Consider the following 24,727-nt stretch of genomic DNA (forward strand, 5'->3'; position numbering starts at 1 on the left):
CCAAGAAGTCATTTCCATAAACTCCTCCGTCTGCGCTTGCACAGTGCCTTCTGGTGGTGGTCACCAGGGGTTGTGGGGATGAAGGCTGATAACTCTTCTTCATCACCACTAGTTGACCTCCTGCCTTTGTGCAGACTCAGCTGCTCCTTGGCTCTTGTCCAAACCACAAGGTCGGTCTCAGCTGGTTTTTGAGACAGGTTCCCCATTTTTGTCAGGAACCATCCTTTGTGAGGGGCCCCAAGACTCCTTGTTTCAGTTAATTTGCACAGTAGTAAGCAAAGACATTCAGCAACACCTATTTTTAATGCGATTAAGCAAGTCCCCATTCTTCTATCTTTGGCAACTGAAGGCCATGCATTGTCTGTGAAGCATCAGATAGATTGTGAACCTGGATTACCCACTCAGTGGGGAAACAGGGGAGGGTCCTGTCATCAAAGAGTATATAAACTGTGTTTTGGAACCAGTAGGCACACTCCTGCTTGTGGGGCGCCCGCCATTGCAATTGTGAATAAATTACTACTTCACTGAGATCCTCGCCTGAGCCTAAGTTATTGGCTACAGAGTGCTTCTCACAACTATAACCTCTTTCTCAGTGTGAATGTTTACCTGGGAAAACTTCTAGAGCTCATGTCTTTTTCGCAGCCCCACAGTGACTCTGGACAAATTGAATCTGTCTTCTCCCAAACCTACTAGCTGAAATGTTTCATTTCTTTACCCCAGAAAGTATTTACTTCTAATTTATTAATGGGATAGTCCTGATTGTGCTTCTAACTACTGCTCTCTTCTTATGCACTAGCAGTGTTTTTCTACTGGATTTTGCTGGCATGGCAACTTGGCTGCATAAAGTTTTTTTTTTTTTTGCCTATTTTTTTATTAAATGCACCTTTTGTCAATAGAGAGGAACACCGGAGTAGCTGAAAGATCACAGTTTTTGCCTCGTGCTTGTCACAACGATGTGAGAATTGACTGGCCCTTTCCAGATGGCAGCTGCTGCTAATGACAAGAGCCCTCTCTGATGTTCAGAACACACAGACAAGTTACAAGCATATGCCCAGCTGAAGTGGTTGATTTCCTGCATAAAATTGCACTTATTTTGGCTGTGTAGCATCTTGATTTCTGATTTTATTTTTTTACATGTTGCTCGCAGACTCACTTCATTCAAATGTAGCAGAACAAGGCATGAATGCCAGATGTACAGCTTTGCCTGCTAAGATGGATGCATTAAAGGTCAGCCCCTTCGCTTCATCTTCCCTTTCCCCTTTCACCCCAGCATATGAGCACAGTGACCGACCGGCCTAAACAATTTCAGTCTCAACCTCCTCAATCACCTGGCACTTTTTGTCTTCCATGCTTTAGTGGAGCACTGCAGTAGTTGGCATGGGGGGTGGCAAATCACATACTGCACTGACCCTTCTCTCTGCATTGAACAGAGCTTCTCTCTTCATGTTCTTGCACTATTTGTGTGTGTAGTTGTTTGTTTTACTACTTGACATAACTTTTCTTCCATTTTTCATTTAGCTTTCACATGTAGCTCTCCAGCAAAGAGCCTTCCTCATTTTATTTTTTCAGTTGGACCCATTTAATCAGTTCTGTTCTTTCTGATACTGTTTTACTCACTTTTCCCTTTCTTCTCATAATTCATTGAAGTCCTACTTCTTTTTCCTGCTAAAACGTGTACGTCCTTGTTTCTGCAAAATGGCACCAAAATCATAATGAGCTTGAAATAAGTTACATCATCAGAAACAATACATTTGGGACTGGAAAAAGACTGTTGGGTGACATTCTTGAGACGTGTCCAAGACAAGTCCAACTTGTCCATGACAAGTCCAACTCTTGGCTCCACATAGGACCACCCCAAAATCAGACCCTATGCCTGAGAGCATTGTCCAAATGCTGTGTGAACTCTGGCAGCTCAGTGCTGCGACCACTGCCCTGGGTAGCCTGTCCCAGCACCCGACCACACTCTTGGTGAAGAACCTTTTCCTAACATACAGCCTGACCCTCCCCTGTCCCAGCTCCATGCTGTTCCCTCAGGTCCTGTCGCTGTCCCCAGAGAGCAGAGCTCAGCCTGACACTCCGCTCCCCTCGGGAGGAAGCTGTAGACCATGATTCCTACGTATTCTCAAAACCTTGGACAGGTGTAAATCACAAAACACATGCTAAAAAAAATCATAATTACTTGGAGAAATTGGAATGGTATTTAATTATCACAGGCATTTGAGCTTCTGTGACAAGCATGTGCCATTGCTAATACCAGTGCTTTCTTCATGATTATACAACCTTGTAGCTGTTTCATGTGACTATATTGGCAGTGCTCTGTCCCACGCTGGCACAAACTCTAAAAAGGTAAAAATGCTAACACTTTACTTTCATGCATATAAATACATGGTAGTTACCTAAACAACGCCATTTTAGATGTCATCAGGCATATGAAATATTCATCATGACATCTTGTGCAGATGTTGCTTCGTGTCTTTGCTGCTGGTACACAAAATCTCTCACCCTGTAAGTTTATGTTAGCGTTTCCTTAAACTATATTAAAAAGCCCTCTGAAATACTTATTTTTTTTATATATTTATTTTATACTCCCCTGTAGCAAAGCCTAGATGGAAAATAGCAGCTTGCACTGGAGGGCTAGTGGGGAGGCAGGGTGGCCAGCCCTACTATCTGCCCCAGCAAGGCTCTCCCTGCACTCGCAGCTCTCCCGCGGTCAAGAGCTCCACTCCTGGGCCCCTTTCATGGAGATTTTTTTTCTGAATATTGCAGCTTGTGCCCATCACCTCTCATTAGAAGCCTAACAAGAAAATAAAAGCAACAGGACAAGAGGCAACAGGCACAAACTGAAGCACAGAAAGTTCTGGCTGAATATGAGGGGGCACTTCTTTACTGTGAGGGTGACAGAGCACTGGAACAGGTTGCCCAGAGAGGTTGTGGAGTCTCCTTTGGATATTCAAAACCCACCTGGATGACATCCTGCACAATGTGCTCTAGGTGATCCTGCTCGGCAGGGGGGTTGGACTAGATGATCTTCAGAGGTCCCTTCCAACCTCAGATATTCTGTGACACAAGGCTGGCCAATACAGTCATGGACCTCTGTGAAACCTGTCCTCTTTTGCAGCACCACATACCCTAGGAGCACATAAAATGGTACTAAACCCCTGTATTTAGGCACCATAACCTCTCCCATATTGTTCTGACTTGCATTGTCAGCAATTCAGCTCAGCTTCCTGTCTTAATAACAAACCGTTAACTTGCATAACCAGCAAATTACAGATAAATCTAAACGTATGCCTGAAGTTAGGTCTGTGATAAAGGTATCTCATATTCTGGACAGAACTTCCTAATCATATGCATACAATTGATGTAAACATGATAAGAGTATGCAGCAAAGGAAAGACTTACATAAGGAGCAAGGTTTATGACTCATGTAGAAACAAGACTTTTCATCTCTTTTTAATGATAATCTTCCACTGTAGAATGAGCGATTTATTTCCTCTTGGTCAGCTATTCCATTCTGCAAATTTAAATTTTAAAATGTAGGAAGCTTCAAAAATTGAGATTTCTTGATACCTTCTACGTGTCTTTGGATTTTAGGATATCAACTTGAAATAGGATTGATGTAGAATGTATTTGAAAGTATTTAAGCTAGGCTAAGCCTCTAAAAGCTGTCAGGCTTTAAACTGTCCTGCAATAAATTAATCACTGGCTTCAGAATAAATATTAATATACATGTCTTTGCAAAATGATTTAAGAAAATATATGTATTAAAGAAGAAGACCATTGCTAATGCTGGTACGTTAAGGCAACATTAAGTGGGAAAGTACATGCTGTGTAGGACAAAAATCCCCCGCTGCCAATCAGGTACCTATGAAAAATGATGCACTCTACCCTGTTAGGAAGTTTACACTTGCCAAGTATTATTAGGGTAGCATTTCTTAAAATGCGAATGGTAAACACCAGAAAGTAGTCCAATGAACAACTGGAAACATCTTCCAGTACTATGAACATATATGCACAATTGCACATTTTCATAAATCCAAATGAGAAAATGGTACAAAACGGGAATACAAATTAACACTTACAGAATTAAGCCTGATTTTTATTTGGTTGTGAGAACCTCTGAGGTAACACTATACTACAGATGACACTTCTTGGATTTCTCCCCCACCCTCAAAAGATTTGATAGCTGTTTCATTCAAAAAAGGCTGAGAAAGACCACGCTGAATAAAAAAAAATAAACTCTTGAGAAGATTTATAAAATAATCTATCAGAAGAAATTTAATTTGTAGCCTTTTGGGCTAGAAAACTCTTTGGCTTACAGCCTTCAGAGAAAAAAATAAAGAAAATGGAAGTTTTGTCTTTATAAGCACACAATGTAATATTTAAAAGTCAAAACTATCGCTTTACTTTTTAAAGTGTTGGTTTTCCACTCTTCTTAGCTTTGACAGAGCCAGGAGTTACCTAGTTAAAACAGCCCGTTAAAACGGGCAGGAAAAACAGCAACAAACTGAAATTCACTCTTCACCACACAGCACAAAAATCATGGTCACAGCTTCATGTTTAATGTGGAATCACTTTAAGTATACAATATTTCAAAAGATCCAGAAACTAGTTAAGAGATAAAAGCCAGCAGAACAAAAATACAGGAAATCCAAACTACATCTTTGACCTTTTTAATCCTAAATTTGAGGGTCACATGCCTGAATAGATGAGTTTTAGCTTTATGAGGAAAGAAACTTTGGTATGGAGTTAAACTAGCCACATGAATAGCACCTGTAGCATTCAAAATAAATAGTAATGGCTAACTAGACACCATGGCAGCAAGACACTCCTCTTTAAAAAAAACAAAAACAAAACTAAGAACAAGCACGTGCTTGGAAGTTATGCCTCAAGGCTGGACAACAAACTACTGTAAATTTTTTTTTAGTCACTTTAAAGCACACACTAATTATTGTATTTCTGACACTGAAATTATTTAAAAAGTTTTTCTTAATGAGATTGCTTTCTCTTTATTTGCTAACCATTAATATTCACTCCTTTTAAAATTGCACTCTGATGCTTGAAGAACACTGTATTAAAATTTTTCTTTAAGACTCCCTCTATTTTCTAAAATATTTTATTTGCACTGTATAGACCCATGCTGTTAGCAGTAGGTGTTGCAAGACAAAAGTATCCCCCCTACTCCAAAACTTATTTTATTAAAAAGGTCAAAGATAAATTATACCACAAACGGGAACAGAAGTTTTTAATAAATGGTATCAGAAATGGTTTGGCAGGGGGGTTGGACCCGATGATCTCTTTAGGTCAATTACAATCCCTACAATTCTGTGAAATGACAAATGATCTTTGTGATGTCTGATGCTCTCATACAGCCAGTGATTAAGTAGATACCAGAACGTTAGTCTATGTTATCTATGTGTTTTATGGGTTTGCAACAAAGCGTAATACACATCGAACAGAATAAGTGAAACTTCAGTTTCTAGTGCATAATGAATTTAAGTCATTTAATAAATTTTAGCTTTTGAGTGTTCCACTTTAGTGCTGTTACAATAAATCACATCTGCGTACCAGAGCATACATCAACAGTATGATGTAACTTTACTTACACCACTGCTATATTTAGCTTTTTGAAAGAGACATAAGCATACACTATGGCCACATCAAATATTTTTTTTTTTTTTTCTTTGATAACCTTCTCTTAGTAATACTTCACTTTTAAATTTTGATTTATTGAAAAAAAGTCACAGAAATTTTATACAGGAATAGCTATAAGGAATAACCTTACAGGCACTGATATGACAAACATCTATTTTTAAGGTCTAAGAAGCATTAATATTATATTGACAAAGCTGTTTGAAAAGAATGACTTTGTCCAAATAGGAAATGCCCGTTTCTGCTTATATGTTAAGAAATTCAGAAAGTTATTTTTTGGCCTTGCTATGTCACAAAGTCTATCATACAAAGAACTACGCATTTAACCTAAAATGATAGTTTTAAAAGCCCTTCTATTAAAAACAAAATCATGCTAAACTTTGATCAATTATGTAGCTGCTTTAAAACTGTTGCAAGACCATACTGTATATATTAGCTTTTATATTGCTAATGCACAACTAACAGCAAACTTGATTAGATTAACACAAATTTGTTTTAATTAAACTGTTATATCTCACTAAGATGACAAATGCCACAAGATTGGCAAAAACATTTAATTCTGAGCACTCAAATGGCAGGCTAATTCTGTTGTAACCCCTTCACATTTAGGGAAAAAAAGCATAATCCTGCAGTCTCACTTTACAAAAAAAAAGTTCTGTAAAATATTAATTGGGAGGGGAACAGTTTATACTATCTAACACAAAGTAACTTATACAACTAGTGTCAAGGGCAAACAAAAAAACCTTCTAAATAAAATGTCAAAATACACATAGCAACAGAAGCACAAATGCTGCATTAAATACAGTCAAGATAAGACAAAACACTTGTTAATAAAAAAGGTCAAAAAAGAAGAAAAGTTACTGAAGTTAGCAATACATTTAAAGGAAACGCAATGAGGGGGAAAAAAATCAAACTATTTTCCCCCCAATGACAGTTTCCATTTGTAGTCTTTCCATCCATAATTTGTCTGATACAGCACATCCATTACAATGTTCAGAATCTCACAGAAAAGCTAGGTTGTTCTAATTCCCAAGTTGGTTTTGGATGTTTTAAACAGATATTATTATGAAGTAAAAGCAAGGCAACAAATGGACTTTTTATCACCTTCAATCTTAGCATAAATGAAAAACTTTTTTTTTTTAAAAGTTATCATAATCTTTTTTGTCTTTTTTCCCCTCTGCTTCAAATCCATCAACCCCATCACTGTCCCTTCTCCTTTTACGATTGTTATGGATGTTGAAGCGTTGATTCATCTGTGGTAATGGATCCATTCCTAAAACTTTGTGTATTTGACGGAATGCAAGGAGTCTCAATGCAAACTACAAAAAGGGTAGAAAGAAGATATTTCAGTTAGAAACAAATGTCAATTTTGAGTATTTTGTCAAACAACAGAGAAGTGGTGTAAGATATCATCCTTAGCTCTTACTATCCATCCTCTTCCTTCCCACAACATCAACACAGTAATATATGCAGGTTACATTTGCTATCTCTGTACAAAGTCCAGCATCTCAGCTTCAAAATAATATGTTTTAACTGCTGGACTTGCAACTGAAGCAGCCAAGGCTTTTCACACATCCCATTACATGCTAGTAATCTTTGGCAAAAGAATCAAATGAACACGTAGAGACAGTGAGCTATTCAGCTGCAAGCATGAGTGATCAATACTATGAACAGAAACAATAAATATTTAAATTTAAACAAATTTATTTGTATGATCTTAAGTTCCAACAACATTTTAAATCTAATAGAATACTACTGTAGACAGAGCATCCTTATGGATATATATAGAAAGGAATGTTCCAAACTTGTCACATTTATTTCAGTGCAAAACATAACACTGCTCCGCATCCTCTCCTGTGACATTTTCATTGCCTAGCTTAAGGCTTATCATCTAAAAAAATAGACTTTGTTCTTATAAGAAAGGAAAATTCATATCCATATAGCCTCATTCAAAAAAAAACCCACAAATGTCTTCAACTTTAGTTATGTTACACATACTTTCCCTTACCTGTGCACTTGAAGTAATATCTTCTCGTTGCTGATCTGTCATTACAGCAAGTGTATCAAAAGGATCTTTCTCACAAGGGTCCAGAAGGCCAGGACCACCTAGAATGGTTAGGCTAATTAGTAGAACATCTCTACCTTATTTTGACCAAGACTATATATTTTATATTACTTCAGCATAAGTACATTGATCAAATTCAACTTGCCTTTAAGGATGATTCCTGAAGATATACACTCAAAAACTCTTCTAAGTGCATCCCCAGGACTCTGTGGTCCAGTAGCACTGCTGATTGCTTTTTCCACAAGCAACTCCATAGCCTGTAACAACAATAACAAAATCCAGTTAATTCAGAAGACTGATTGAAACAGAAAAAAAACACTACTGTTGTTCAATACAGAACTTTTCATAGAATGGTTTGGGTTGGAAAGGACCTTAAAGACCATCTAGTTCCAACCCCCCTGCCATAGGCACGGATGCCACCCACTAAGACCAGGTTGCCCAGGGCCTCATCCAACCTGGTCTTGAACACCTCCAGGGATGGGGCATCCACAACCTCTGGGTAGCCTGTTCCAGTGCCTCACCACTCTCTGAGTGAAGAATTTCCTCCTAACCTCTAATGTAAATCTCCCCTCTTTTTGTTTAAAACCATTCCCCCTCGTCCTGTCATTATCTGACTGAGCAAAGAGTCACTCTCCATCTTTTTTATAAGCCCCCTTCAAGTACTGAAAGGTTTCAATGAGGTCACCCTGGAGCCTTCTCTTCTGTAGGCTGAACAGCCCCAGCCCTCTCAGCCTTTCTTCATAGGAGAGGTGCTCCAGCCCTCTGATCATCTTTGTGGCCCTCCTCTGGACCTGTTCTAACAGATCAACATCCTTCTTGTGATGGGGGCTCCAGACCTGGATGCAGTACTCCAAGTGGGGCCTCACAAGGGTAGAGAAGAGAGGGACAATCACCTCCCTCGACCTGCTGTCCACTCCTCTGTTGATGCAGCCCAGGATACAGTTGGCCTTCTGGGCTGCAAGCATGCACTGCTGGCTCATGTCAAGCCTTTCATCCACCAGAATTCCCAAGTCCTCCTCTGCAGGGCTGCTCTCAATGAGTTCTTCTCCCAGTCTGTACTCATGTCTGGGATTGCCCTGACCCAGGTGCAGCACCTTGCACTTGGCCTTGTTGAACCTCATTAGGTTCACTCAACAACTTTTGACATAGAAATTTTGAAGAAAATCACAGAACAATTTCAGTTAAAATGGAAAAAAAAAAAAAAGGCGTATTTTGTAAAAGTGAATAAAAAAAGGCTGGTGCAAGATTAACACTGGGTACCAATACAGACATGCCGCTTCTCATCCCAGATTGCCCCAAAGTTTTTTTTTTTTTTTAAATTATTATTTTTATTTTATTTATTTATTAGAAATTTATACATTAGTAACTGTACATATGCAGGTAGCCAATTTGTCCAACAATTTTTTGGGAACGCATGAAAAATGATGGGTTATCTAAACCTGGCAGTCAGATGAATAAACAGCACACAGTGTATCTAATAAGAGTAAAAGTATATGACAAAAAATATATTGTTTTTTCTATAAGAACACAAACTCAAATCATCAAAAATATAATGGTCTTTTGTTTGAAGTTTAGTCTAAATGATTACTAGTTCCTCAGATTAACAAAACTGAAGCTCACTTCTTTTTTTTCCTGGATGTAGCCTAACACTAACTCAGATGATAAACAAGTGTAAAAAATCTTATCAATCAACAGATTTTCAAAAATGTATACACCAAAAAATTTTAAACGACGGTTTAAAAAGATATATTTTAAATACTGTTTTTTCCTCTGTGACTATTTCCATTGTTTCCTTTTATTAGACATTTTTTCAATAGACTGTAAAAAAGATTTGCAACAGTAAGGAATAGCTTTCCTTAGCTGTTTCAGCATTAAGATGTTTCACTACCACTTCATTTGCAAGTTTCATTTTCAAACAATGTCTTTTTTCCCCCTTCACCCCCCACTTTTTCAAACGTTGCCTTTTATTTTCACTAAGAGTAAATGCCTATTCTGATGCATGCAGTAACTATAGGCAGTGTTGATTACAATTCTTCATTAAGGGTGCTCATTCCTAGCCCAGGACAATGACCTGGTGTTTGTGTGCATGAAAGGCTGGATTTCATGTCAGAAAAATCAACCTTGAATAATCATTACTTCCAACTTGTAGGAAATTGACAAAATTCTTCCAATTTAGTTTTTATTTTTAGGTATATAGGGAGGGCACTACTAATTGTGTTTAAACTTCCTACTATTTTCTACTATTAAAAACACTTAGGCTCTTTTTGAAAAGCTCCTTGGCTTGTGACAGGCTTCTAGCATACAGGTCAAGAGAAGTTCTATATTCAGAAAAGTCTGTTTCTTCTATCTGAAATTCCACCTGTGACTAGCAGAAATTACAGATATTTCAAATCACAAATTTTCATTCTGTCACTGCTTTTGTCAAGTAAGACTTTGCCAATAGACCAGAAGAACAACTGACTACACAGACTTCAGTGCTGATCCATGTCACTGACAATGCATTCCAGCATTGTCAAAAATCAATTCAGCAAACCAGAGAGCACTCTTGTAGAGAGCCAAGATGCAGCTAGACTTGACACACACCTCTATTCCCTTTCAGATGTGCCTTAGAACAGACAATGTGACAAAGAAGAAACAACGTTCTTTGTTCTTCATCTTCATGTGTGTTGCAAGAGTTATAAGGGTGCTTTCCTGCAAGCACTCCAGTTTTTATTCTTTGGCAACTCAGCATCACAGTGATAATTAAGAGGACAGTTACACACTTTTCTAGCTTCTTTTAAGCTTTATTTATACAGTGCATCTTTCAGAAATGTAGCACAGAAACTGGCAGGATATATATTACTATTAATACTTTAAAAACGTATATAACTTTCTACATTTTTCCAGAAATAATCAATATTATCAGAACTAATTTAATAAAATCATCTGCAAGCCTAACACATTTCTCATTCAAAGAATGCCAACTTAGTGCTCTTCTTGTCAAAACCAAAAAGTTTACACTGGGAAGCAGCATAGTGCAACAGGATTTGGTTTGTGAAACAAAACGGTCAGTTTATCTACACACATTTCTGAAATTTTCTTTCAGACTAATTTTGGCTGGTCCACAGATTGGAAAACAAATTACATTCCTGAAGAGCATCTTTTAAAACAGTCAATGCAAAAGGAATGTTTGAAGAATGCTCAGCTGCAGGAATTATCAGAAGTAAACGGGTTGAACCTAGAGATCTTTTTCTAAGTGACACTGATTAAAGATACTAATTTTGACACATCCACTGACTAGTACTGTGGTATTTCATCTCGCAGAAGGGTCACATTAACAATCACAGGAATTACTGTGATTTGTTCTTTTACTTTAAGTAACCTTTTTGTTATCACGGAGGTATCTGGGCACAGCTGACATCACTTTAAATCAATTTCAGTAAAACCCAAGGAATTTCTAACCACCAGTAGGTGGTAAAAAAAAATATTTCTTTATGTACAGTTAAAAAAGCAACACCTAAAATCTAGAATAAGGATGCTAAGCACAAAGAACTCAAAAGAACAAGAAAATTCTTTTGGAAAAAAAAATCCAGCTCCAAATGACTAAATTTCAGAAAATTAAGTTTTTAGAGAGACTCTCTACTTTACCTGTAAATACAAGCACAGAAAGCATATTACTTCTTGAAAAAGTCTACATTTAACTGCAGTAACACTTTCCAGTGCCCTACTTGTAGTACCACATGTATTGAAAAGACTTATTCAAAAAGAGCATTACTCACCCAGCTTGGAAAATCAGACCAAGTTGGAACACGCTGACAGAGGTCACGAAGAATACGTATGATAATCACACAGGACTGCAGACCATTAGCTCTAGCCTTGAGAGCAATACAAAATCAAATTAATCAATCCCAGCACCTACAGCAAATAGGCCTTGTTGAAAGACTAAAACACCACTGTTCAATGGAAGCTCAGATACAAGATTGATACAAATCATTCTACAAGTTTATTCCGTGAGCTGCCATTTACAGCAGTATTTTATACAGGGTTAGTAATTTAAGGTTGTAAAAGTCAAAGTGCACAGGTTATACAAGAATAACATTTCTTGATCCCCTGTACACTTTGACCTATGTTCACTTATAACAATAAATACAGTATCTTTCTATATTAGAAATAAAAAGGATGAACTAAAGGTCTAAGAAATAGGTATAGAGACTGAAAGGTCAAGGAAATCTGTTTGGTTTCTTTATCGTGCCTTTGCCAGAATGCAAAGTCACTAAGCCAAACAGTTGCTTCTCACCTTTCATTCCCTACACTTAATGCACTTAAAGAAATAGGAAAAAAAGTCTTAAATCTAAACACAAAGCTTTAAACACATATTCCATCATTTAAAGCAAAGTTACTCTGCAGCCTTATGGAATATATAACAAATATACAACATATGATCACCCCAAGCGAGTCAAACTTTCAACATCGCCTTCTCAATGACCAGAAAAAAAAAATCATGTCAAATGAGCAATTAACTGCATAAAGCAGTTCCTCCATACTCAACTTTCTACATTTAAATTTAGGGACCAGAAAAATAATAAGTATTAGTAGCATAAACAACGCTGAGTGTTTTCACACAATTAAACATTTATGTTGCAACTGAACTAATCTCTCATAAGGCTACAAGAAGAAAGTAAAATGACGTTCCAAACCTGGAACCACTTAGCGTGGCGTAGAGCAGCCAGAGCGTCAAGGCATTTTTGCCTGTCCAAGACGTCCGGTGGGTCTTTCACCATACCCGAGGTTACATCTAAAATGGATTGAATTGGCAAAATGCAGTGAGGAATGGGTGTTTGACCAGGTGAGCAAGACAGTTCCTGAAAGTAGCTTCAATGTCACACATGCCATTTGAAGTTTAAACCTTTGAACAACAGGTGAAAATGTTCCATACAAGGTATTCAATTAGGATTAGGGTACCAACCCAGCATGAAGATCAAGAGCATAATAAACTTTATTTAGCTCTCAGGTTATTTTCAAATGCGTTGCAGATAATGCAATGCTTAGTGCTTCTTTATTTAAGCTACCACTGGAAAAATACATATCCCCTAAAATTAAATAGGGAAGGAAGGATGGTTGGACACAGTGCACCAGCACAGAGAACACAAGACAGAAGGAACACAAAAATCCACTTTAACCAAGTAGTAATATTAAATCTTAGTTTCTTGCATATTTTAACTGCTACCTGTTATTTGGGACCTAGTCCTCAAAAGAAGTATAACAAATCTCAAAAGCACTAGATGCTTAGTAATTATGTTATTTTTATTATACCTTAACCTTAGAATGCAATGATTTTGCTTTAAAAGCTAATTAAAGGAATCTGAAATGCTCTTCAATATTACTGAGTTCCACTACCTTCTAGTATCCCCTCTTAGCCAAATTCCTCAACCCATAATATATGTGCTCCAATATAACTTTGGATGTAAAGAAAGATCTGAAAGGGGACTGCTTTACTTAAGATTCAGCAGGAAAAAGAAAAGCAAGGAATAGTATAAAAAACAAAAGCAGAATGTCTGAAAGAAAATATAGAAGATCTCATATATTAAATATTCAGAAAATGATTTAATTAAGTTACCAAGCTGACTGCTTTGTTAGCTAAATAGAATAGACCACAAGATCATTTTAGAATTGGTTTAATCAACAACAAAACAGGAACCACTGAACAATCTGAAATGGTATTTTCAGGTTACTTAAAATTATAAGGATATGATGCAGTAATCAGCTTTAACATATCTTTATTTTATTATTTATGAAAATGGTTATTGTGACTAGTAACACAAAAAAACGGTAGCATGACTGGTAATATACCAGATAAGAAAAAATGGAAAGCCACCTCTCAATGGTACTTATTTCACAGCAATTGACTGTGTGAAACTATATGGTTTATTGCAGCAAGATACAAATTTAGGTTAAGTCAGAGAACCAAATTAAAAAAAACAGAGAGACTTATGAAACAGGCCAACATGGAGAAAATTTTAGGGATGCTGCAGAGACAGCTCTGAAGCTGCCATATACTTATATACAAATATATAATGAACAGTAGGATACTTTACTATACTGAGAGCAAAAAAGCTGTAAATGAGCACGGTGCTACAATTTTCCAGTATTATAACTGAATTTAATCTAAGGTACTAGATTTAGGCATTTTTATATGATATTCTTATTGCTCTGCACAGGGTTAAAAAGAGAAGGATTTCAAAATAAGAACCAAGTTGCAAAGAACATGGTTATCTTCTCTCAAAGATACTCAGACTTATGGACCATATGTTAAAGTGGAAAGAAGAAACTAACAAAGCATTTACAGAGCAAATGAAGACATTTAAAGTGGTTCATTTAAAACAAAATCAAAAAACTCCAAACAAAAAAAAAGGAACAACAAAAAGAAGTCAACACAAACCAATACAAGATAGGTGCACTGCAAATTTTTATCACAATAATTCACTATATAATTTAAATCTTTGATTACTTGACTTCTGGGTCTCAAAAACTTCAATTTGGAAAATAATTTTACTAAAAACTACTACATTGCAAGCACACAGAAGTGCACTTAGTGCTGGAAACGTCAATCTAAAGTGTACTACTACTAATAGAAATCATATGAATACCCTTGAAACTAAAAACGACTGAAAAGTCACAAGTTGCCAAGGCACCTACTGAACAGAGAATATATTGACTGAAAAAAAAACATAAGGGAACTCTTGTAATATTTATTCTGTGGATTTTTGCATCTGTTTTACATTTTAGGATTAACCCCTTAAAGACTATTTAACTAAGTTCAGACTCCTAACCTACCACCCTGTTAAAGCTAAAAAACAAAACTGAATTAATCTACAAAACACAATCATGAATTCTCACCCTACATATTTATTACTAGCCTAAATATAAGGGGTTAATCTTCAGTTATACATGCTGTGTCCACACTACTTCTTCATTAAAAGTTAACAGGTATATTAATTTTGGTAAGTTTTATTATGCAAAATACATATTACCCAGTCAACTATTTCAAAACTAGTGTGAACACTGCTTAATTCTAAGAGAAAGGCAAAGATTAAAAGGAAAAAAAAAAGCCAAACACAAAGAAACAGGAGATGCTAGGACTATGCATCCAAACCCCCCTCCTTTATAAAGTATGGCAGGTGTGACACTGAGCTTTAGAAAACCTTGGTCAAAAATCCTTCCGATGTCTTGGCAGCAACCCCTGACAGGAATCAAGTCCCTCTGCTAGAAGGCTTTGGACCAGGGCTGTTAGCTAAGGATAGAAAAAACACATGCGCACACATATGCGTTTATAAATATGTACACTTTGTTTGCTGAAGGAAAGATTCCACAGCAGGGGTTAGATCACTTTGAACATATCAGATTTGGGAAACTGTCAAATGCACAACACTGTAAGGAACAGTAGCTATGCGGTTAACAATTTTATTTCACACTATTCGTGTTTTTTTTTTTATCCTTTTATCATATAATTGGATTATTACACATCAAACACAATTCTACTCCACGTGCAAGTCTCAGTCTCATCTTTATTCAAACTGGTTCTTCTGGTAAAGCCTTCCTTATCACCTGAACTAGTTCCCCAAGCGAGCTAAAAAAAAAATGAAAACTTTAAACCATTGTAAGACACAGAGCATGAGAAGCTGCAGCAAGAAAAAACACACACACATATACTTGTTAACTCTACAGCAAATAAGAAGCAGTCTTCATAATAAGGCCATCTTTGCTGCAATAATTTGCAATTGAGTCTTGTATTTTCTCGTTTCAAGAGCAAACTTTACTGCAGATCCATTTTACACTGCTCAGTGTCTTGAAGAGAAATCTAATGATTTGGCTTGCCTAGAGGCAGTACTGTATTCAGCAGTGAATAAACTCATAACGATCATTTTAACTCAAGTGTGGGTCAGACAAAAAAACCATATTTGTTTCCTTTAGGAGGCATAAATTAAGGGATTAACTGTAGGCATTTGAAATTTATTTTTAGTCCACATCATAAAATTTTAGATAAAACAATTCAATTGAAATTGTGGCAGGAATCAATACTGCACTTTTGCACAGTACACTAAGAAATTAACATTTTCAGGTTAACTTCTTTTAATGATTAATCTAATTTAATAATCTAATAAAAAAAATCTAATTTAATAATCAAAGGTTTTAAGTGAAAGTATTCTTTATGGACTTAAGCAATATACGAAGTCTGATTCAGCACAAACAAACCAAGAGTCGTGTAACACTTAAGATTGCCAAAAACCAAGTAGTATTGGTTGGGTGTGACAGTAAATGTACAAAGCATTTATAGCTAGGTATGATGCGCGCAGCTTAAAAATCATGTACAAAGTACTCAAATACTCTTCAGAAGTCATCCAAACTACAGAATGCATCTTGAATTTATTCTGATTACATAGGATGACTCTGTTAACACAGTTTGCTTTTGATGCACTAGTCACAGCTACAGAACATTTAGTAATGCAGTATAAAACCTCAAGTATTTTAGAGGACATGTAATGATGAGATGAAATAAAAAGCTGTGGCTTATATAAATATGTATATACACAAGCACATGCATACATAAACACATTTTTTTTAAACCTGCATGAAAAACGTTAAGATAACCTGATTTCCTATTTGTAGGTTCATTGTCATACACCAGAACTCTGTTTGCCATGATGTCTTTCAACCATGAAAATACAGGATTAAAAGGAAACAAAAGTTAATTTTATCTGACCCGTAAACAAAAAGAACCAATGTACTTCAGACATTAATCATGCTTGTTGGCTTAAAAGCTTCTGAAGCTTTGAAAGTGTTACAGAACAGCCCCTAAAGCAACACTGCTGGCACCAGAGAAACTGTGGACTTCAGAAATGTAAATTGATTTATAAGCTCCACCTTCTGCTTCAGCTCAATGACAAAGCCATTTCTTACTGTACTAGTCTGGGTTCGCCAGTTGGATAGAAGACTGATTGTAATGCCAGGAGCTTAAATATACTCAAAAAGCACTCCAGACCAAAAAGCAACCTCAGAGAGCTGGAAAAAAATCACACTGTCTTTTAAGGTTAGAAGCACCATTACCATCAAAATTATTACACGAGTGTATTTTAAGTGGTACTGATAAATGGAACGTGTAAGTGATGGTAATACTGATCCAGTTTAAATCCAAGACCATATGATTTGATTTTCTAAAAGGATACAATCTTTATCTTAGGGCAAGACTGCTCTACAAAGCCAGTTTATAGCCATTTGCTGTAAAATACCTAGTTTTTAAGTAATTTTATAAGAGGGGAAAAAATAGTCAAGTTTGTACCTTTTCCAGAAAGCTGAGGTTGGACATAAAGTTACAATTTCAAAAAAGTTAAATAAATGCAACATATAAGCACTTATTTTTAACCAACTGTTGACTACTGAGACTGGTTGTTGAAAAACAAGGTTTCAATCGGTATTAGTTGTGCCAGCATGTTACCTTCCAGGACCTTAATGCCATCTTAAGTAGAATAGATAAGCATATAAAATACATAAGAAAGAAGTAACATCATCAACAACTTCCCAACCTCCATCCCTCATGTTCTCCTCCCGAATGACTGGAGATGTCAGCATGATAGTAACTTGCATTTTGGGTTCCACACATGAATTTAAAACTATTGCTGCTTCTGGGACTGCACACTTGATATCGTATTTCTCAGGACTTATTACCTAAATATTGGGAAACAGATTTCTATTAGCACCAAGAAAAGTATGGAGAAGAAAATGGACTTCAACATAGTCTTTTTAAACAGAAAGACAGAAATGCAGTATTAATCATAAGCAGCAGATACCTCTGTATTCATAAAAGCCACAGTATATGCAATTAAAAAATATATATAAACATACAGACGTACAAAGATCTGTGGACTTACTGTTACCAAATCATTAATGAAAATACAAAGCAGTCACCAAGCATGCAAAAGAAAAGGGAAAACTACCCATAAAGGAAATTCATACGCCAAGTAAATTACTTAACATGAATCACAGAATCGTCTAGGTTGGAAGAGACCTCCAGGATCACCTAGTCCAACCTCTGCCCTAACACTAACAAGTCCTTCACTAAACCATATCACTAAGGGCTACATCTAAATGTCTTTTAAAGACCTCCAGGGATGGTGACTCAACCACTTCCCTGGGCAGCCCATTCCAATGCCTAACAACCCTTTCAGTAAAGAAGTTCTTTCTAATATCCAACCTAAACCTCCCCTGGCGCAACTTTAGCCCATTCCTCCTCGTCCTATCACCGGGCACATGGGAGAATAGACCAACCCCCACCTCGCTACAGCCTCCTTTAAGGTACCTATAGAGAGCGATAAGGTCGCCCCTGAGCCTCCTCTTCTCCAGGCTGAACAACCCCAGCTCCCTCAGCCGCTCCTCGTAAGACTTGTTCTCCAGACCCCTCACCAGCTTCGTCGCCCTTCTCTGGACTCGCTCGAGCACCTCCATGTCCTTCCTGTAGTGAGGGGCCCAAAACTGAACACAGTACTCGAGGTGCGGCCTCACCAGAGCCAAGTAAAAGGGGGACAATCACTTCCCTGGACCTGCTGGCCACACTGCTTCTTATACAAGCCAGGATGCTGTTGGCCTTCTTGGCCACCTGAGCACACTGCTGGCTCATATTCAGCCGACTATCAACCAGTACTCCCAGGTCCTTCTCTGCCAGGCAGCTTTCCAACCACTCATCTCCCAGCCTGTAGCTCTGCTTGGGGTTGTTGTGCACCATGTGCAGGACCCGGCACTTGGCCTTGTTGAACTTCATACGGTTGGCCTCAGCCCATCGGTCCAGCCTATCCAGATCCTCCTGCAGAGCCTTCCTTCCCTCGAGCAGATCGACACACGCACCTAACTTGGTGTCATCTGCAAACTTACTGAGGGTGCACTCGATCCCCTCATCCAGGTCATTGATAAAGATGTTAAAGAGGACTGGCCCTAGTGCTGAGCCCTGGGGGACTCCACTAGTGACCGGCCTCCAACTGGATTTGACTCCATTCACCACGACTCTTTGGGCCCGGCTATCCAGCCAGTTTTTAACCCAACGAAGTGTACGCCAGTCCAAGCCATGAGCAGCCAGTTTCTTGAGGAGAATGCTGTGGGGAACGGTGTCAAAAGCCTTACTGAAGTCAAGGTAGACCACATCCACAGCCTTTCCCTCATCCACTAAGCGTGTCACTTGGTCATAGAAGGAGATGAGGTTCATCAAGCAGGACCTGCCTTTCATAAACCCATGCTGACTGGGCCTGATTGCCTGCTTGCCCTGCAAGTGCCACGTGATGACACTCAAGATAATCTGCTCCATGAGCTTCCCTGGCACTGATGTCAAACTAACAGGCCTATAGTTCCTCGGGTATACCTTTCGGCCCTTCTTGTAGATGGGCATCACGTTTGCTAGCCGCCAGTCGACTGGGACCTCCCCTGATAGCCAGGACTGCCGATAAATGATGGAAAGCAGCTTGGTCAGCTCTTCCGCCAGTTCTCTCAGTACCCTTGGGTGGATCCCATCCGGCCCCATCGACTTGCGTACATCCAAGTGCTGTAGCAGGTCGCCAACCATTTCCTTGTGGATTATGAGGGCCACATCCTGCTCCCCCTCCCCTTCCACCAGCTCAGGGTACTGGGTATCCAGAGAACAACTGGTCTTGCCGCTAAAGACTGGGGCAAAGAAGGCATTAAGCACCTCAGCCTTTTCCTCATCTCTTGTCACTAAGTTTACCCCCGCATCCAGTAAAGGATGGAGATTCTCCTTAGTCCTCCTTTTCGTGTTTATGGATTCATAAAAACATTTTCTTTTATCTTTAACAGCAGTAGCCAGATTGAGCTCCAGATGAGCTTTGGCCTTTCTAATTTTGTCCCTGCACAGCCTCGCAACATCCTTATAGTCCTCCTGAGTGGCCCGCCCTCTTTTCCAACGGTCATAAACCCTCTTTTTTCTCCTAAGCTCAAGCCACAACTCTCTGTTGAGCCAGGCCAGTCTTCTTCCATGCCAGCTTGTCTTTGGGCACGTGGGGACAGACCACTCCTGAGCCATTAAGATTTCCTTCTTGAAGAGTGCCCAGCCTTCCTGGACTCATCTGCCCTTCAGAACCTCCTCCCAAGGGACTCTGCCAACCAGTGTCCTGAACAGCTCAAAGTCAGCCCTCCAGAAGTCCAAGACAGCGGTTTTACTGGTCCCCCTCCTGACTTCGCCAAGAACAGAGAACTCTACCATTTCGTGGTCACTCTGCCCAAGACAGCTCCTGACCACCACATCTCCCACCAGTCCGTCACTGTTTGTGAACAGAAGGTCTAGCGGGGCACCTCCCCTGGTAGGCTCTCTAACCAGCTGCGTCAGGAAGCTATCTTCCATGCTCTCCAGAAACCTCCTAGACTGCTTTCTCTGGGCTGTGTTGTGCTTCCAGGATATGTCTGGGAAGTTGAAGTCCCCCACGAGAACAAGCGCTGACGATTTCGCGGCTTCTGCCAGCTGCCTGTAGAACTCCTCATCCGTCTCCTCATCCTGGTTCGGCGGTATATAACAGACCCCCACCAGGATGCTTGCCTTGTTGGCCTTCCCTCTGATCCTAACCCATAGGGACTCAACCTTATCATTCCCAGCCTCAAATTCCTCAACATCAAAACACTCTCTAATATAGAGAGCCACACCACCACCCCTTCTGTGCTGCCTGTCCCTTCTGAAGAGCCTATAGCCAGACATTGCAGCACTCCAGTCATGAAAGTGGTCCCACCACGTTTCCGTGATGGCAACCAAGTCATAGCCTTCCCGCTGCACGATGGCTTCCAGCTCCTCTTGTTTGTTACCCATGCTGCGTGCATTAGTGTAGATAATGAACAGCATTTAAAATAAAGAAAAGCTTCAGTGCCACTTGAAACGGCTACTGGGTATGTTTCCTATTCAAACATACGAGTCTTTAAAAAGCACAAAGCTGCAGCAGTTCCCCTCCTTCCAGCTCTCACTTATAGGTTGCGTACTGCTAGGCACATTCTCTACTTGGCTGTCGCAACATCCTGAGGTGAGAACAAAGAGCAAGATAAACAGCAGGGGAAAACATAAGAATAACAAGGTGGTTATTCTGAATTGGTTCTTGCTAGTGATTTAATACTTCTAATTATCTCAAGAGGATGCTGTAGGCACCTCTGTCATCTCCTTTCACAAACTAGAAGTCAGTTCTCCACAAAGACAGACCAAGATGTGCAATTTTTAGCTTTTCTTGCTTTGTTACTTTGAGCAGGACCCAAGATTATTTCCTAATTAATCTGATCCTGCTAATGCTTCTACCATGCCACTGATTTTGCCAAGCAATTTACCAGACTGTACTGAAACACTGATGCTACAAGCAACCTTTCTATAATGAAGGTGGGTAGGCTTTATTTCAGTAGGGAGCAATGGAGTTAAAGACTTTTACACATTTCTTATGGAAATATAGCAAATAGTTTATATGAGTTCCACTGAATGGTTTAAGACTTTTTTGGTAACTTTTAAGAACGGTACCACATTAAAAAGCAACAAGACTTAATTTGTTAACTGTGGAACTATGAAGCATACATACTGGAAACACACTGGCATTAATGGAGAACTTTGACCTTCAGGCAGTAAGCTTTCTATAACACTGCACAAATTACCTCTGTCACTGGTGGTAACTGGACAATAGAAAGTCATCTTCTACTCATTTATTCTATTCATTTAATTTGCATTTCTTCTATTCATTTATTCTATTATTTATATATTTTCCAATTAAATGAACTCTATTAAACAATGATTGATCCTACACCACTAGCATAAACACCTAGACACTAGTAAACACAATGTACAGAAAGCAAAACATGCAGTGTGGTCACTGAATTCAGATGGAAACACCCAGAAAAACAAAAGAAACTCAACTTGAGCTATGGAATGCAGCTGTCAGCCCTGCAGACATATGACTTGAGGACAGATTTTTTTTTTTTTTTTTAAGTATCTTTACAAAAAAAATCAGATGAAAGAATCTAAACTCTACTTACTGCAAGTTGTTTGGGAAGACTTTCAGCAATACAACTGAGTAAAGTCTTTGAAGGCTTCTCAGCACACAACAAAACAAGACTGACATTTCTGTCTCCACGGAGCAGCAAACCTTTAGCCAAAACGCCTACCCGTAAAACTCCTTTCAAAGCTCTGTGAAGTAAATTACAGTTAGAAGTTGCTTTAAGGTTTTAATATTATTTTAAATGCCAGTCCTGAAGATAGAAAAATGAAATGAAATAGGAATACTCCACATACTCTTGAGGACACAGTCCTAATCCAAATTTGCTGTATAAAAACTTAAAGAGAATAGGATCCTTGGAAGCACTGAGAACAGTACAAGGAAAAACATAAGATGATTTTAGAAACAAAAGACACATTTCTTTAAAAAAATAAAAATACCTGTCTTTACTGCCATCTTTTTTATCATCTCCCTCTTTGCTCTTGTTTTTTTCATGGTCAGTCATATTGTCAGAAACAAGTTTCAAAGCACGCTCAGTAATAGAAACGATTTTTTGGACTGCCTGAAGTTCCTCCTCTGTTGGATATATTGCCGCATGTTTGGTCATCACGTAGCGGTCGTCAGAGGAGTCAGGGCGGCGTAGAGGCTAAACAGAGATAAAGTGTATTTCTGAAATGTGGGAACACTTCAAAATTCATAGAATATTCAAGCCTCAAATGACTGAAATGTAACAAAACATGAACTGAGATGTCCTTAACAACTTACACTGCTCACAAACAATCATGTCTGAAGAAACTGTGGAAATAAAACAAATTATGAAATCCACAGATCCAAAGTACTCCTCTCTCCCAAATAAGTATCTATTGTCTTTTCATTAACCGCTAAATACTTGCATACTTATTCACTGCTGCAAAATAAAGTATCTATAGTTGCTTTCAGAGAAAGAAGAATTCAAATAGCAAGTGGCCTCAGGAGGTCTCTATTCCAGCTTCCTGTGCAAACCACGGTTAGCTATAAGATCAGATCACATTGTTTAGGGATTTATCCAGTCACGTCTTGAAAAAACACCAAAGATGGAGGCTGCACAACGTCTCTGTGAAAAAGTTACTTCCTGTATTCAGTCTGAACTTCTCATCTCAGCTTAAGCTGGCTCTATCTTGCTCTCACCACTACAGAGAACCCGGCTCCATTGTCTTTCTAAGGCACAGACATTAGAAGGCTCTTAGGACCTACTGAAGCTCTCTCTTCTCCAGGCTGAAAGTGGCAAGATCCCTGTCTCTCCATGCAGCACACATGCTGCAGTCCCCAGTCATTCTGGTGACCCCACACTGAACCTGCTATGATTTATCAATATCTTTCTTGTACTAGAAAGCCCTAAACTGAATGCAGTATTGCAGTTTGGGTCTAATGAAAGCTGACTGCTTCCCATCATCTATTGATTATGCTCCTGTTAATACAAATCAGGATACTGTTGGTGTTCCTTGCTGTCAGAGCACATTGCTGGCTCATATTCAGCTTGTTCTCTGCAAAGATCCCCAGGTTCCCTTCTGTAGGGCTACTACCCAGCCTGTCACTTCCCAGCCTTCACCAGTGCAATGGGTTACTCCTGCCCAAGTGCAGCACTAGCTATTTGTCCTTGCAGAATTGTGTAAAGCTCCTGTCAACCCATTCCTCCAGCTTGCCTAGGTCTATCTGGACAGAAGCCCTGTCCTTAAAGGTACAGATTCTTCTCCCCACCCTGAGCCGATTAAGTTTCATGTCAGCAGCAAACCTGATGAGCACGCACTAAACTCCATCACCTTTCAGATGACTGATAAGGTACTAACAAGACAAATCCTAGGATAAACCCATGTGGTACTCTACTTGTTACCAACCTCAAAGGAGAGTAGTACCCACCACTAACCATTATCCTCTGGGACTCATGATCCAACCACTTTTAACCCAATATATTTGTCCACAATTATAGAATGGTTTGAGTTAGAAGGGACCTTTAAAGATCAAGAAAATAACGTTGTATAATGCAATTAAATAAAAGTAATACACAAATCCAGAAAGACTTGTATTTCAGAAGCGTCAGTATTTGTCTTCGAGGCATCTTATTGTCATATTAAGTGGACTTATTTTGGAAGAAAGGTTCATCTACATAATTTCATTAGCATATAATTTTTTCTTAACCTTTACGAATCCTTTATTAAGAAAGGATGGAGACAACTCAGCACTGAATAATTTACAGTCCTTAACTGTGCCTCCTGGTAAGTAAGATTTCATTGTTTTCCCCTCAAGTTAAGAAACTCACAGCTGGTCCTTGGGGCTGAGGAGGTATTCCTGGTCTAACTCCCAGCAGGCCTAGAGGTCCTGGAGGACCATGAGGATATCCTCCATCTGCTATTCTGCGACGGTCATCCCAGTGATGCTGCTCTTCCTCCATTCTCCTCCAGTACATGTCTTCTTCATATCGCCTGAAGTGCATGAAACAAAGCATTCTCTTTACATAGCTGTTAGTACTTCGAAACATTCTAAATGAATTCTTGGATGTCCTCACTAACTCGTTTCTAGTAATTGTGCAAATACCAGGGAATTCCAGAGGGTAAGTAAAAATGAATGGCTTTTTGAAAGGGAGTCTGTTTATAGCAAAATAATTCTAGTAAGTCCACATTCCTCAGAGGGCTCGAAGACCAGCAAACGCAAATCCCAGTGAGTTAATGACAATTTAATTTAAAACAAGACAGTACAGAGTTCCCACATCATTCAAAAGAACTAACTACAGAAGCAGAGTTAGTTTTAATCCGACTTCAGCTTTGTCTCATTTACTGATAAAACAATGCATTACCTCATTTCCATCCTCCAGCGTTCTTCCTCTTCTCGCCTTCTCCAGTATTCTTCTTTCTGCATCTGTTTCCTCATCTTTTCTTCTTGAATTTTTCTTGCTCGAATACTGGGCTTTATTTCTACTTGTAAATCTGGGTTTACTTTTTTCTAGTTCAGAAAAAAATGAATGAAATGCTGGTTTTCCTCGTCATCT

At 38.7% G+C, this 24,727-nt stretch overlaps 1 protein-coding gene across 5 annotated transcripts in view; it reads right to left on the reverse strand.

Moving 5' to 3' along the window:
* Window positions 1–4,540: 4,540 nt before the first annotated feature.
* LOC125181538 (zinc finger RNA-binding protein-like) overlaps window positions 4,541–24,727 on the reverse strand; it is a 47,317-nt gene continuing 27,130 nt past the window's right edge. For 4 of the 5 annotated variants that reach the window (XM_066987379.1, XM_066987378.1, XM_066987381.1 and 1 more), the window contains exons 11-20: window positions 24,536–24,681; window positions 24,002–24,164; window positions 22,146–22,351; window positions 21,746–21,896; window positions 17,278–17,419; window positions 12,394–12,491; window positions 11,476–11,571; window positions 7,863–7,974; window positions 7,661–7,758; window positions 4,541–6,971 (exon numbers count right to left, since the gene is read on the reverse strand). In XM_066987379.1, the coding sequence (XP_066843480.1) occupies window positions 6,792–6,971; window positions 7,661–7,758; window positions 7,863–7,974; window positions 11,476–11,571; window positions 12,394–12,491; window positions 17,278–17,419; window positions 21,746–21,896; window positions 22,146–22,351; window positions 24,002–24,164; window positions 24,536–24,681 (1,392 nt within the window). In that variant the 3' untranslated portion in view covers window positions 4,541–6,791. Of the gene's footprint in view, window positions 6,972–7,660; window positions 7,759–7,862; window positions 7,975–11,475; window positions 11,572–12,393; window positions 12,492–17,277; window positions 17,420–21,745; window positions 21,897–22,145; window positions 22,352–24,001; window positions 24,165–24,535; window positions 24,682–24,727 lie in introns of those variants that run through there. The other variant, XR_010827348.1, reaches the window with a different exon arrangement.

This window comes from Anser cygnoides, chromosome W, assembly GCF_040182565.1.
Source record: "Anser cygnoides isolate HZ-2024a breed goose chromosome W, Taihu_goose_T2T_genome, whole genome shotgun sequence".
NCBI classification, from domain to species: domain Eukaryota; kingdom Metazoa; phylum Chordata; class Aves; order Anseriformes; family Anatidae; genus Anser; species Anser cygnoides.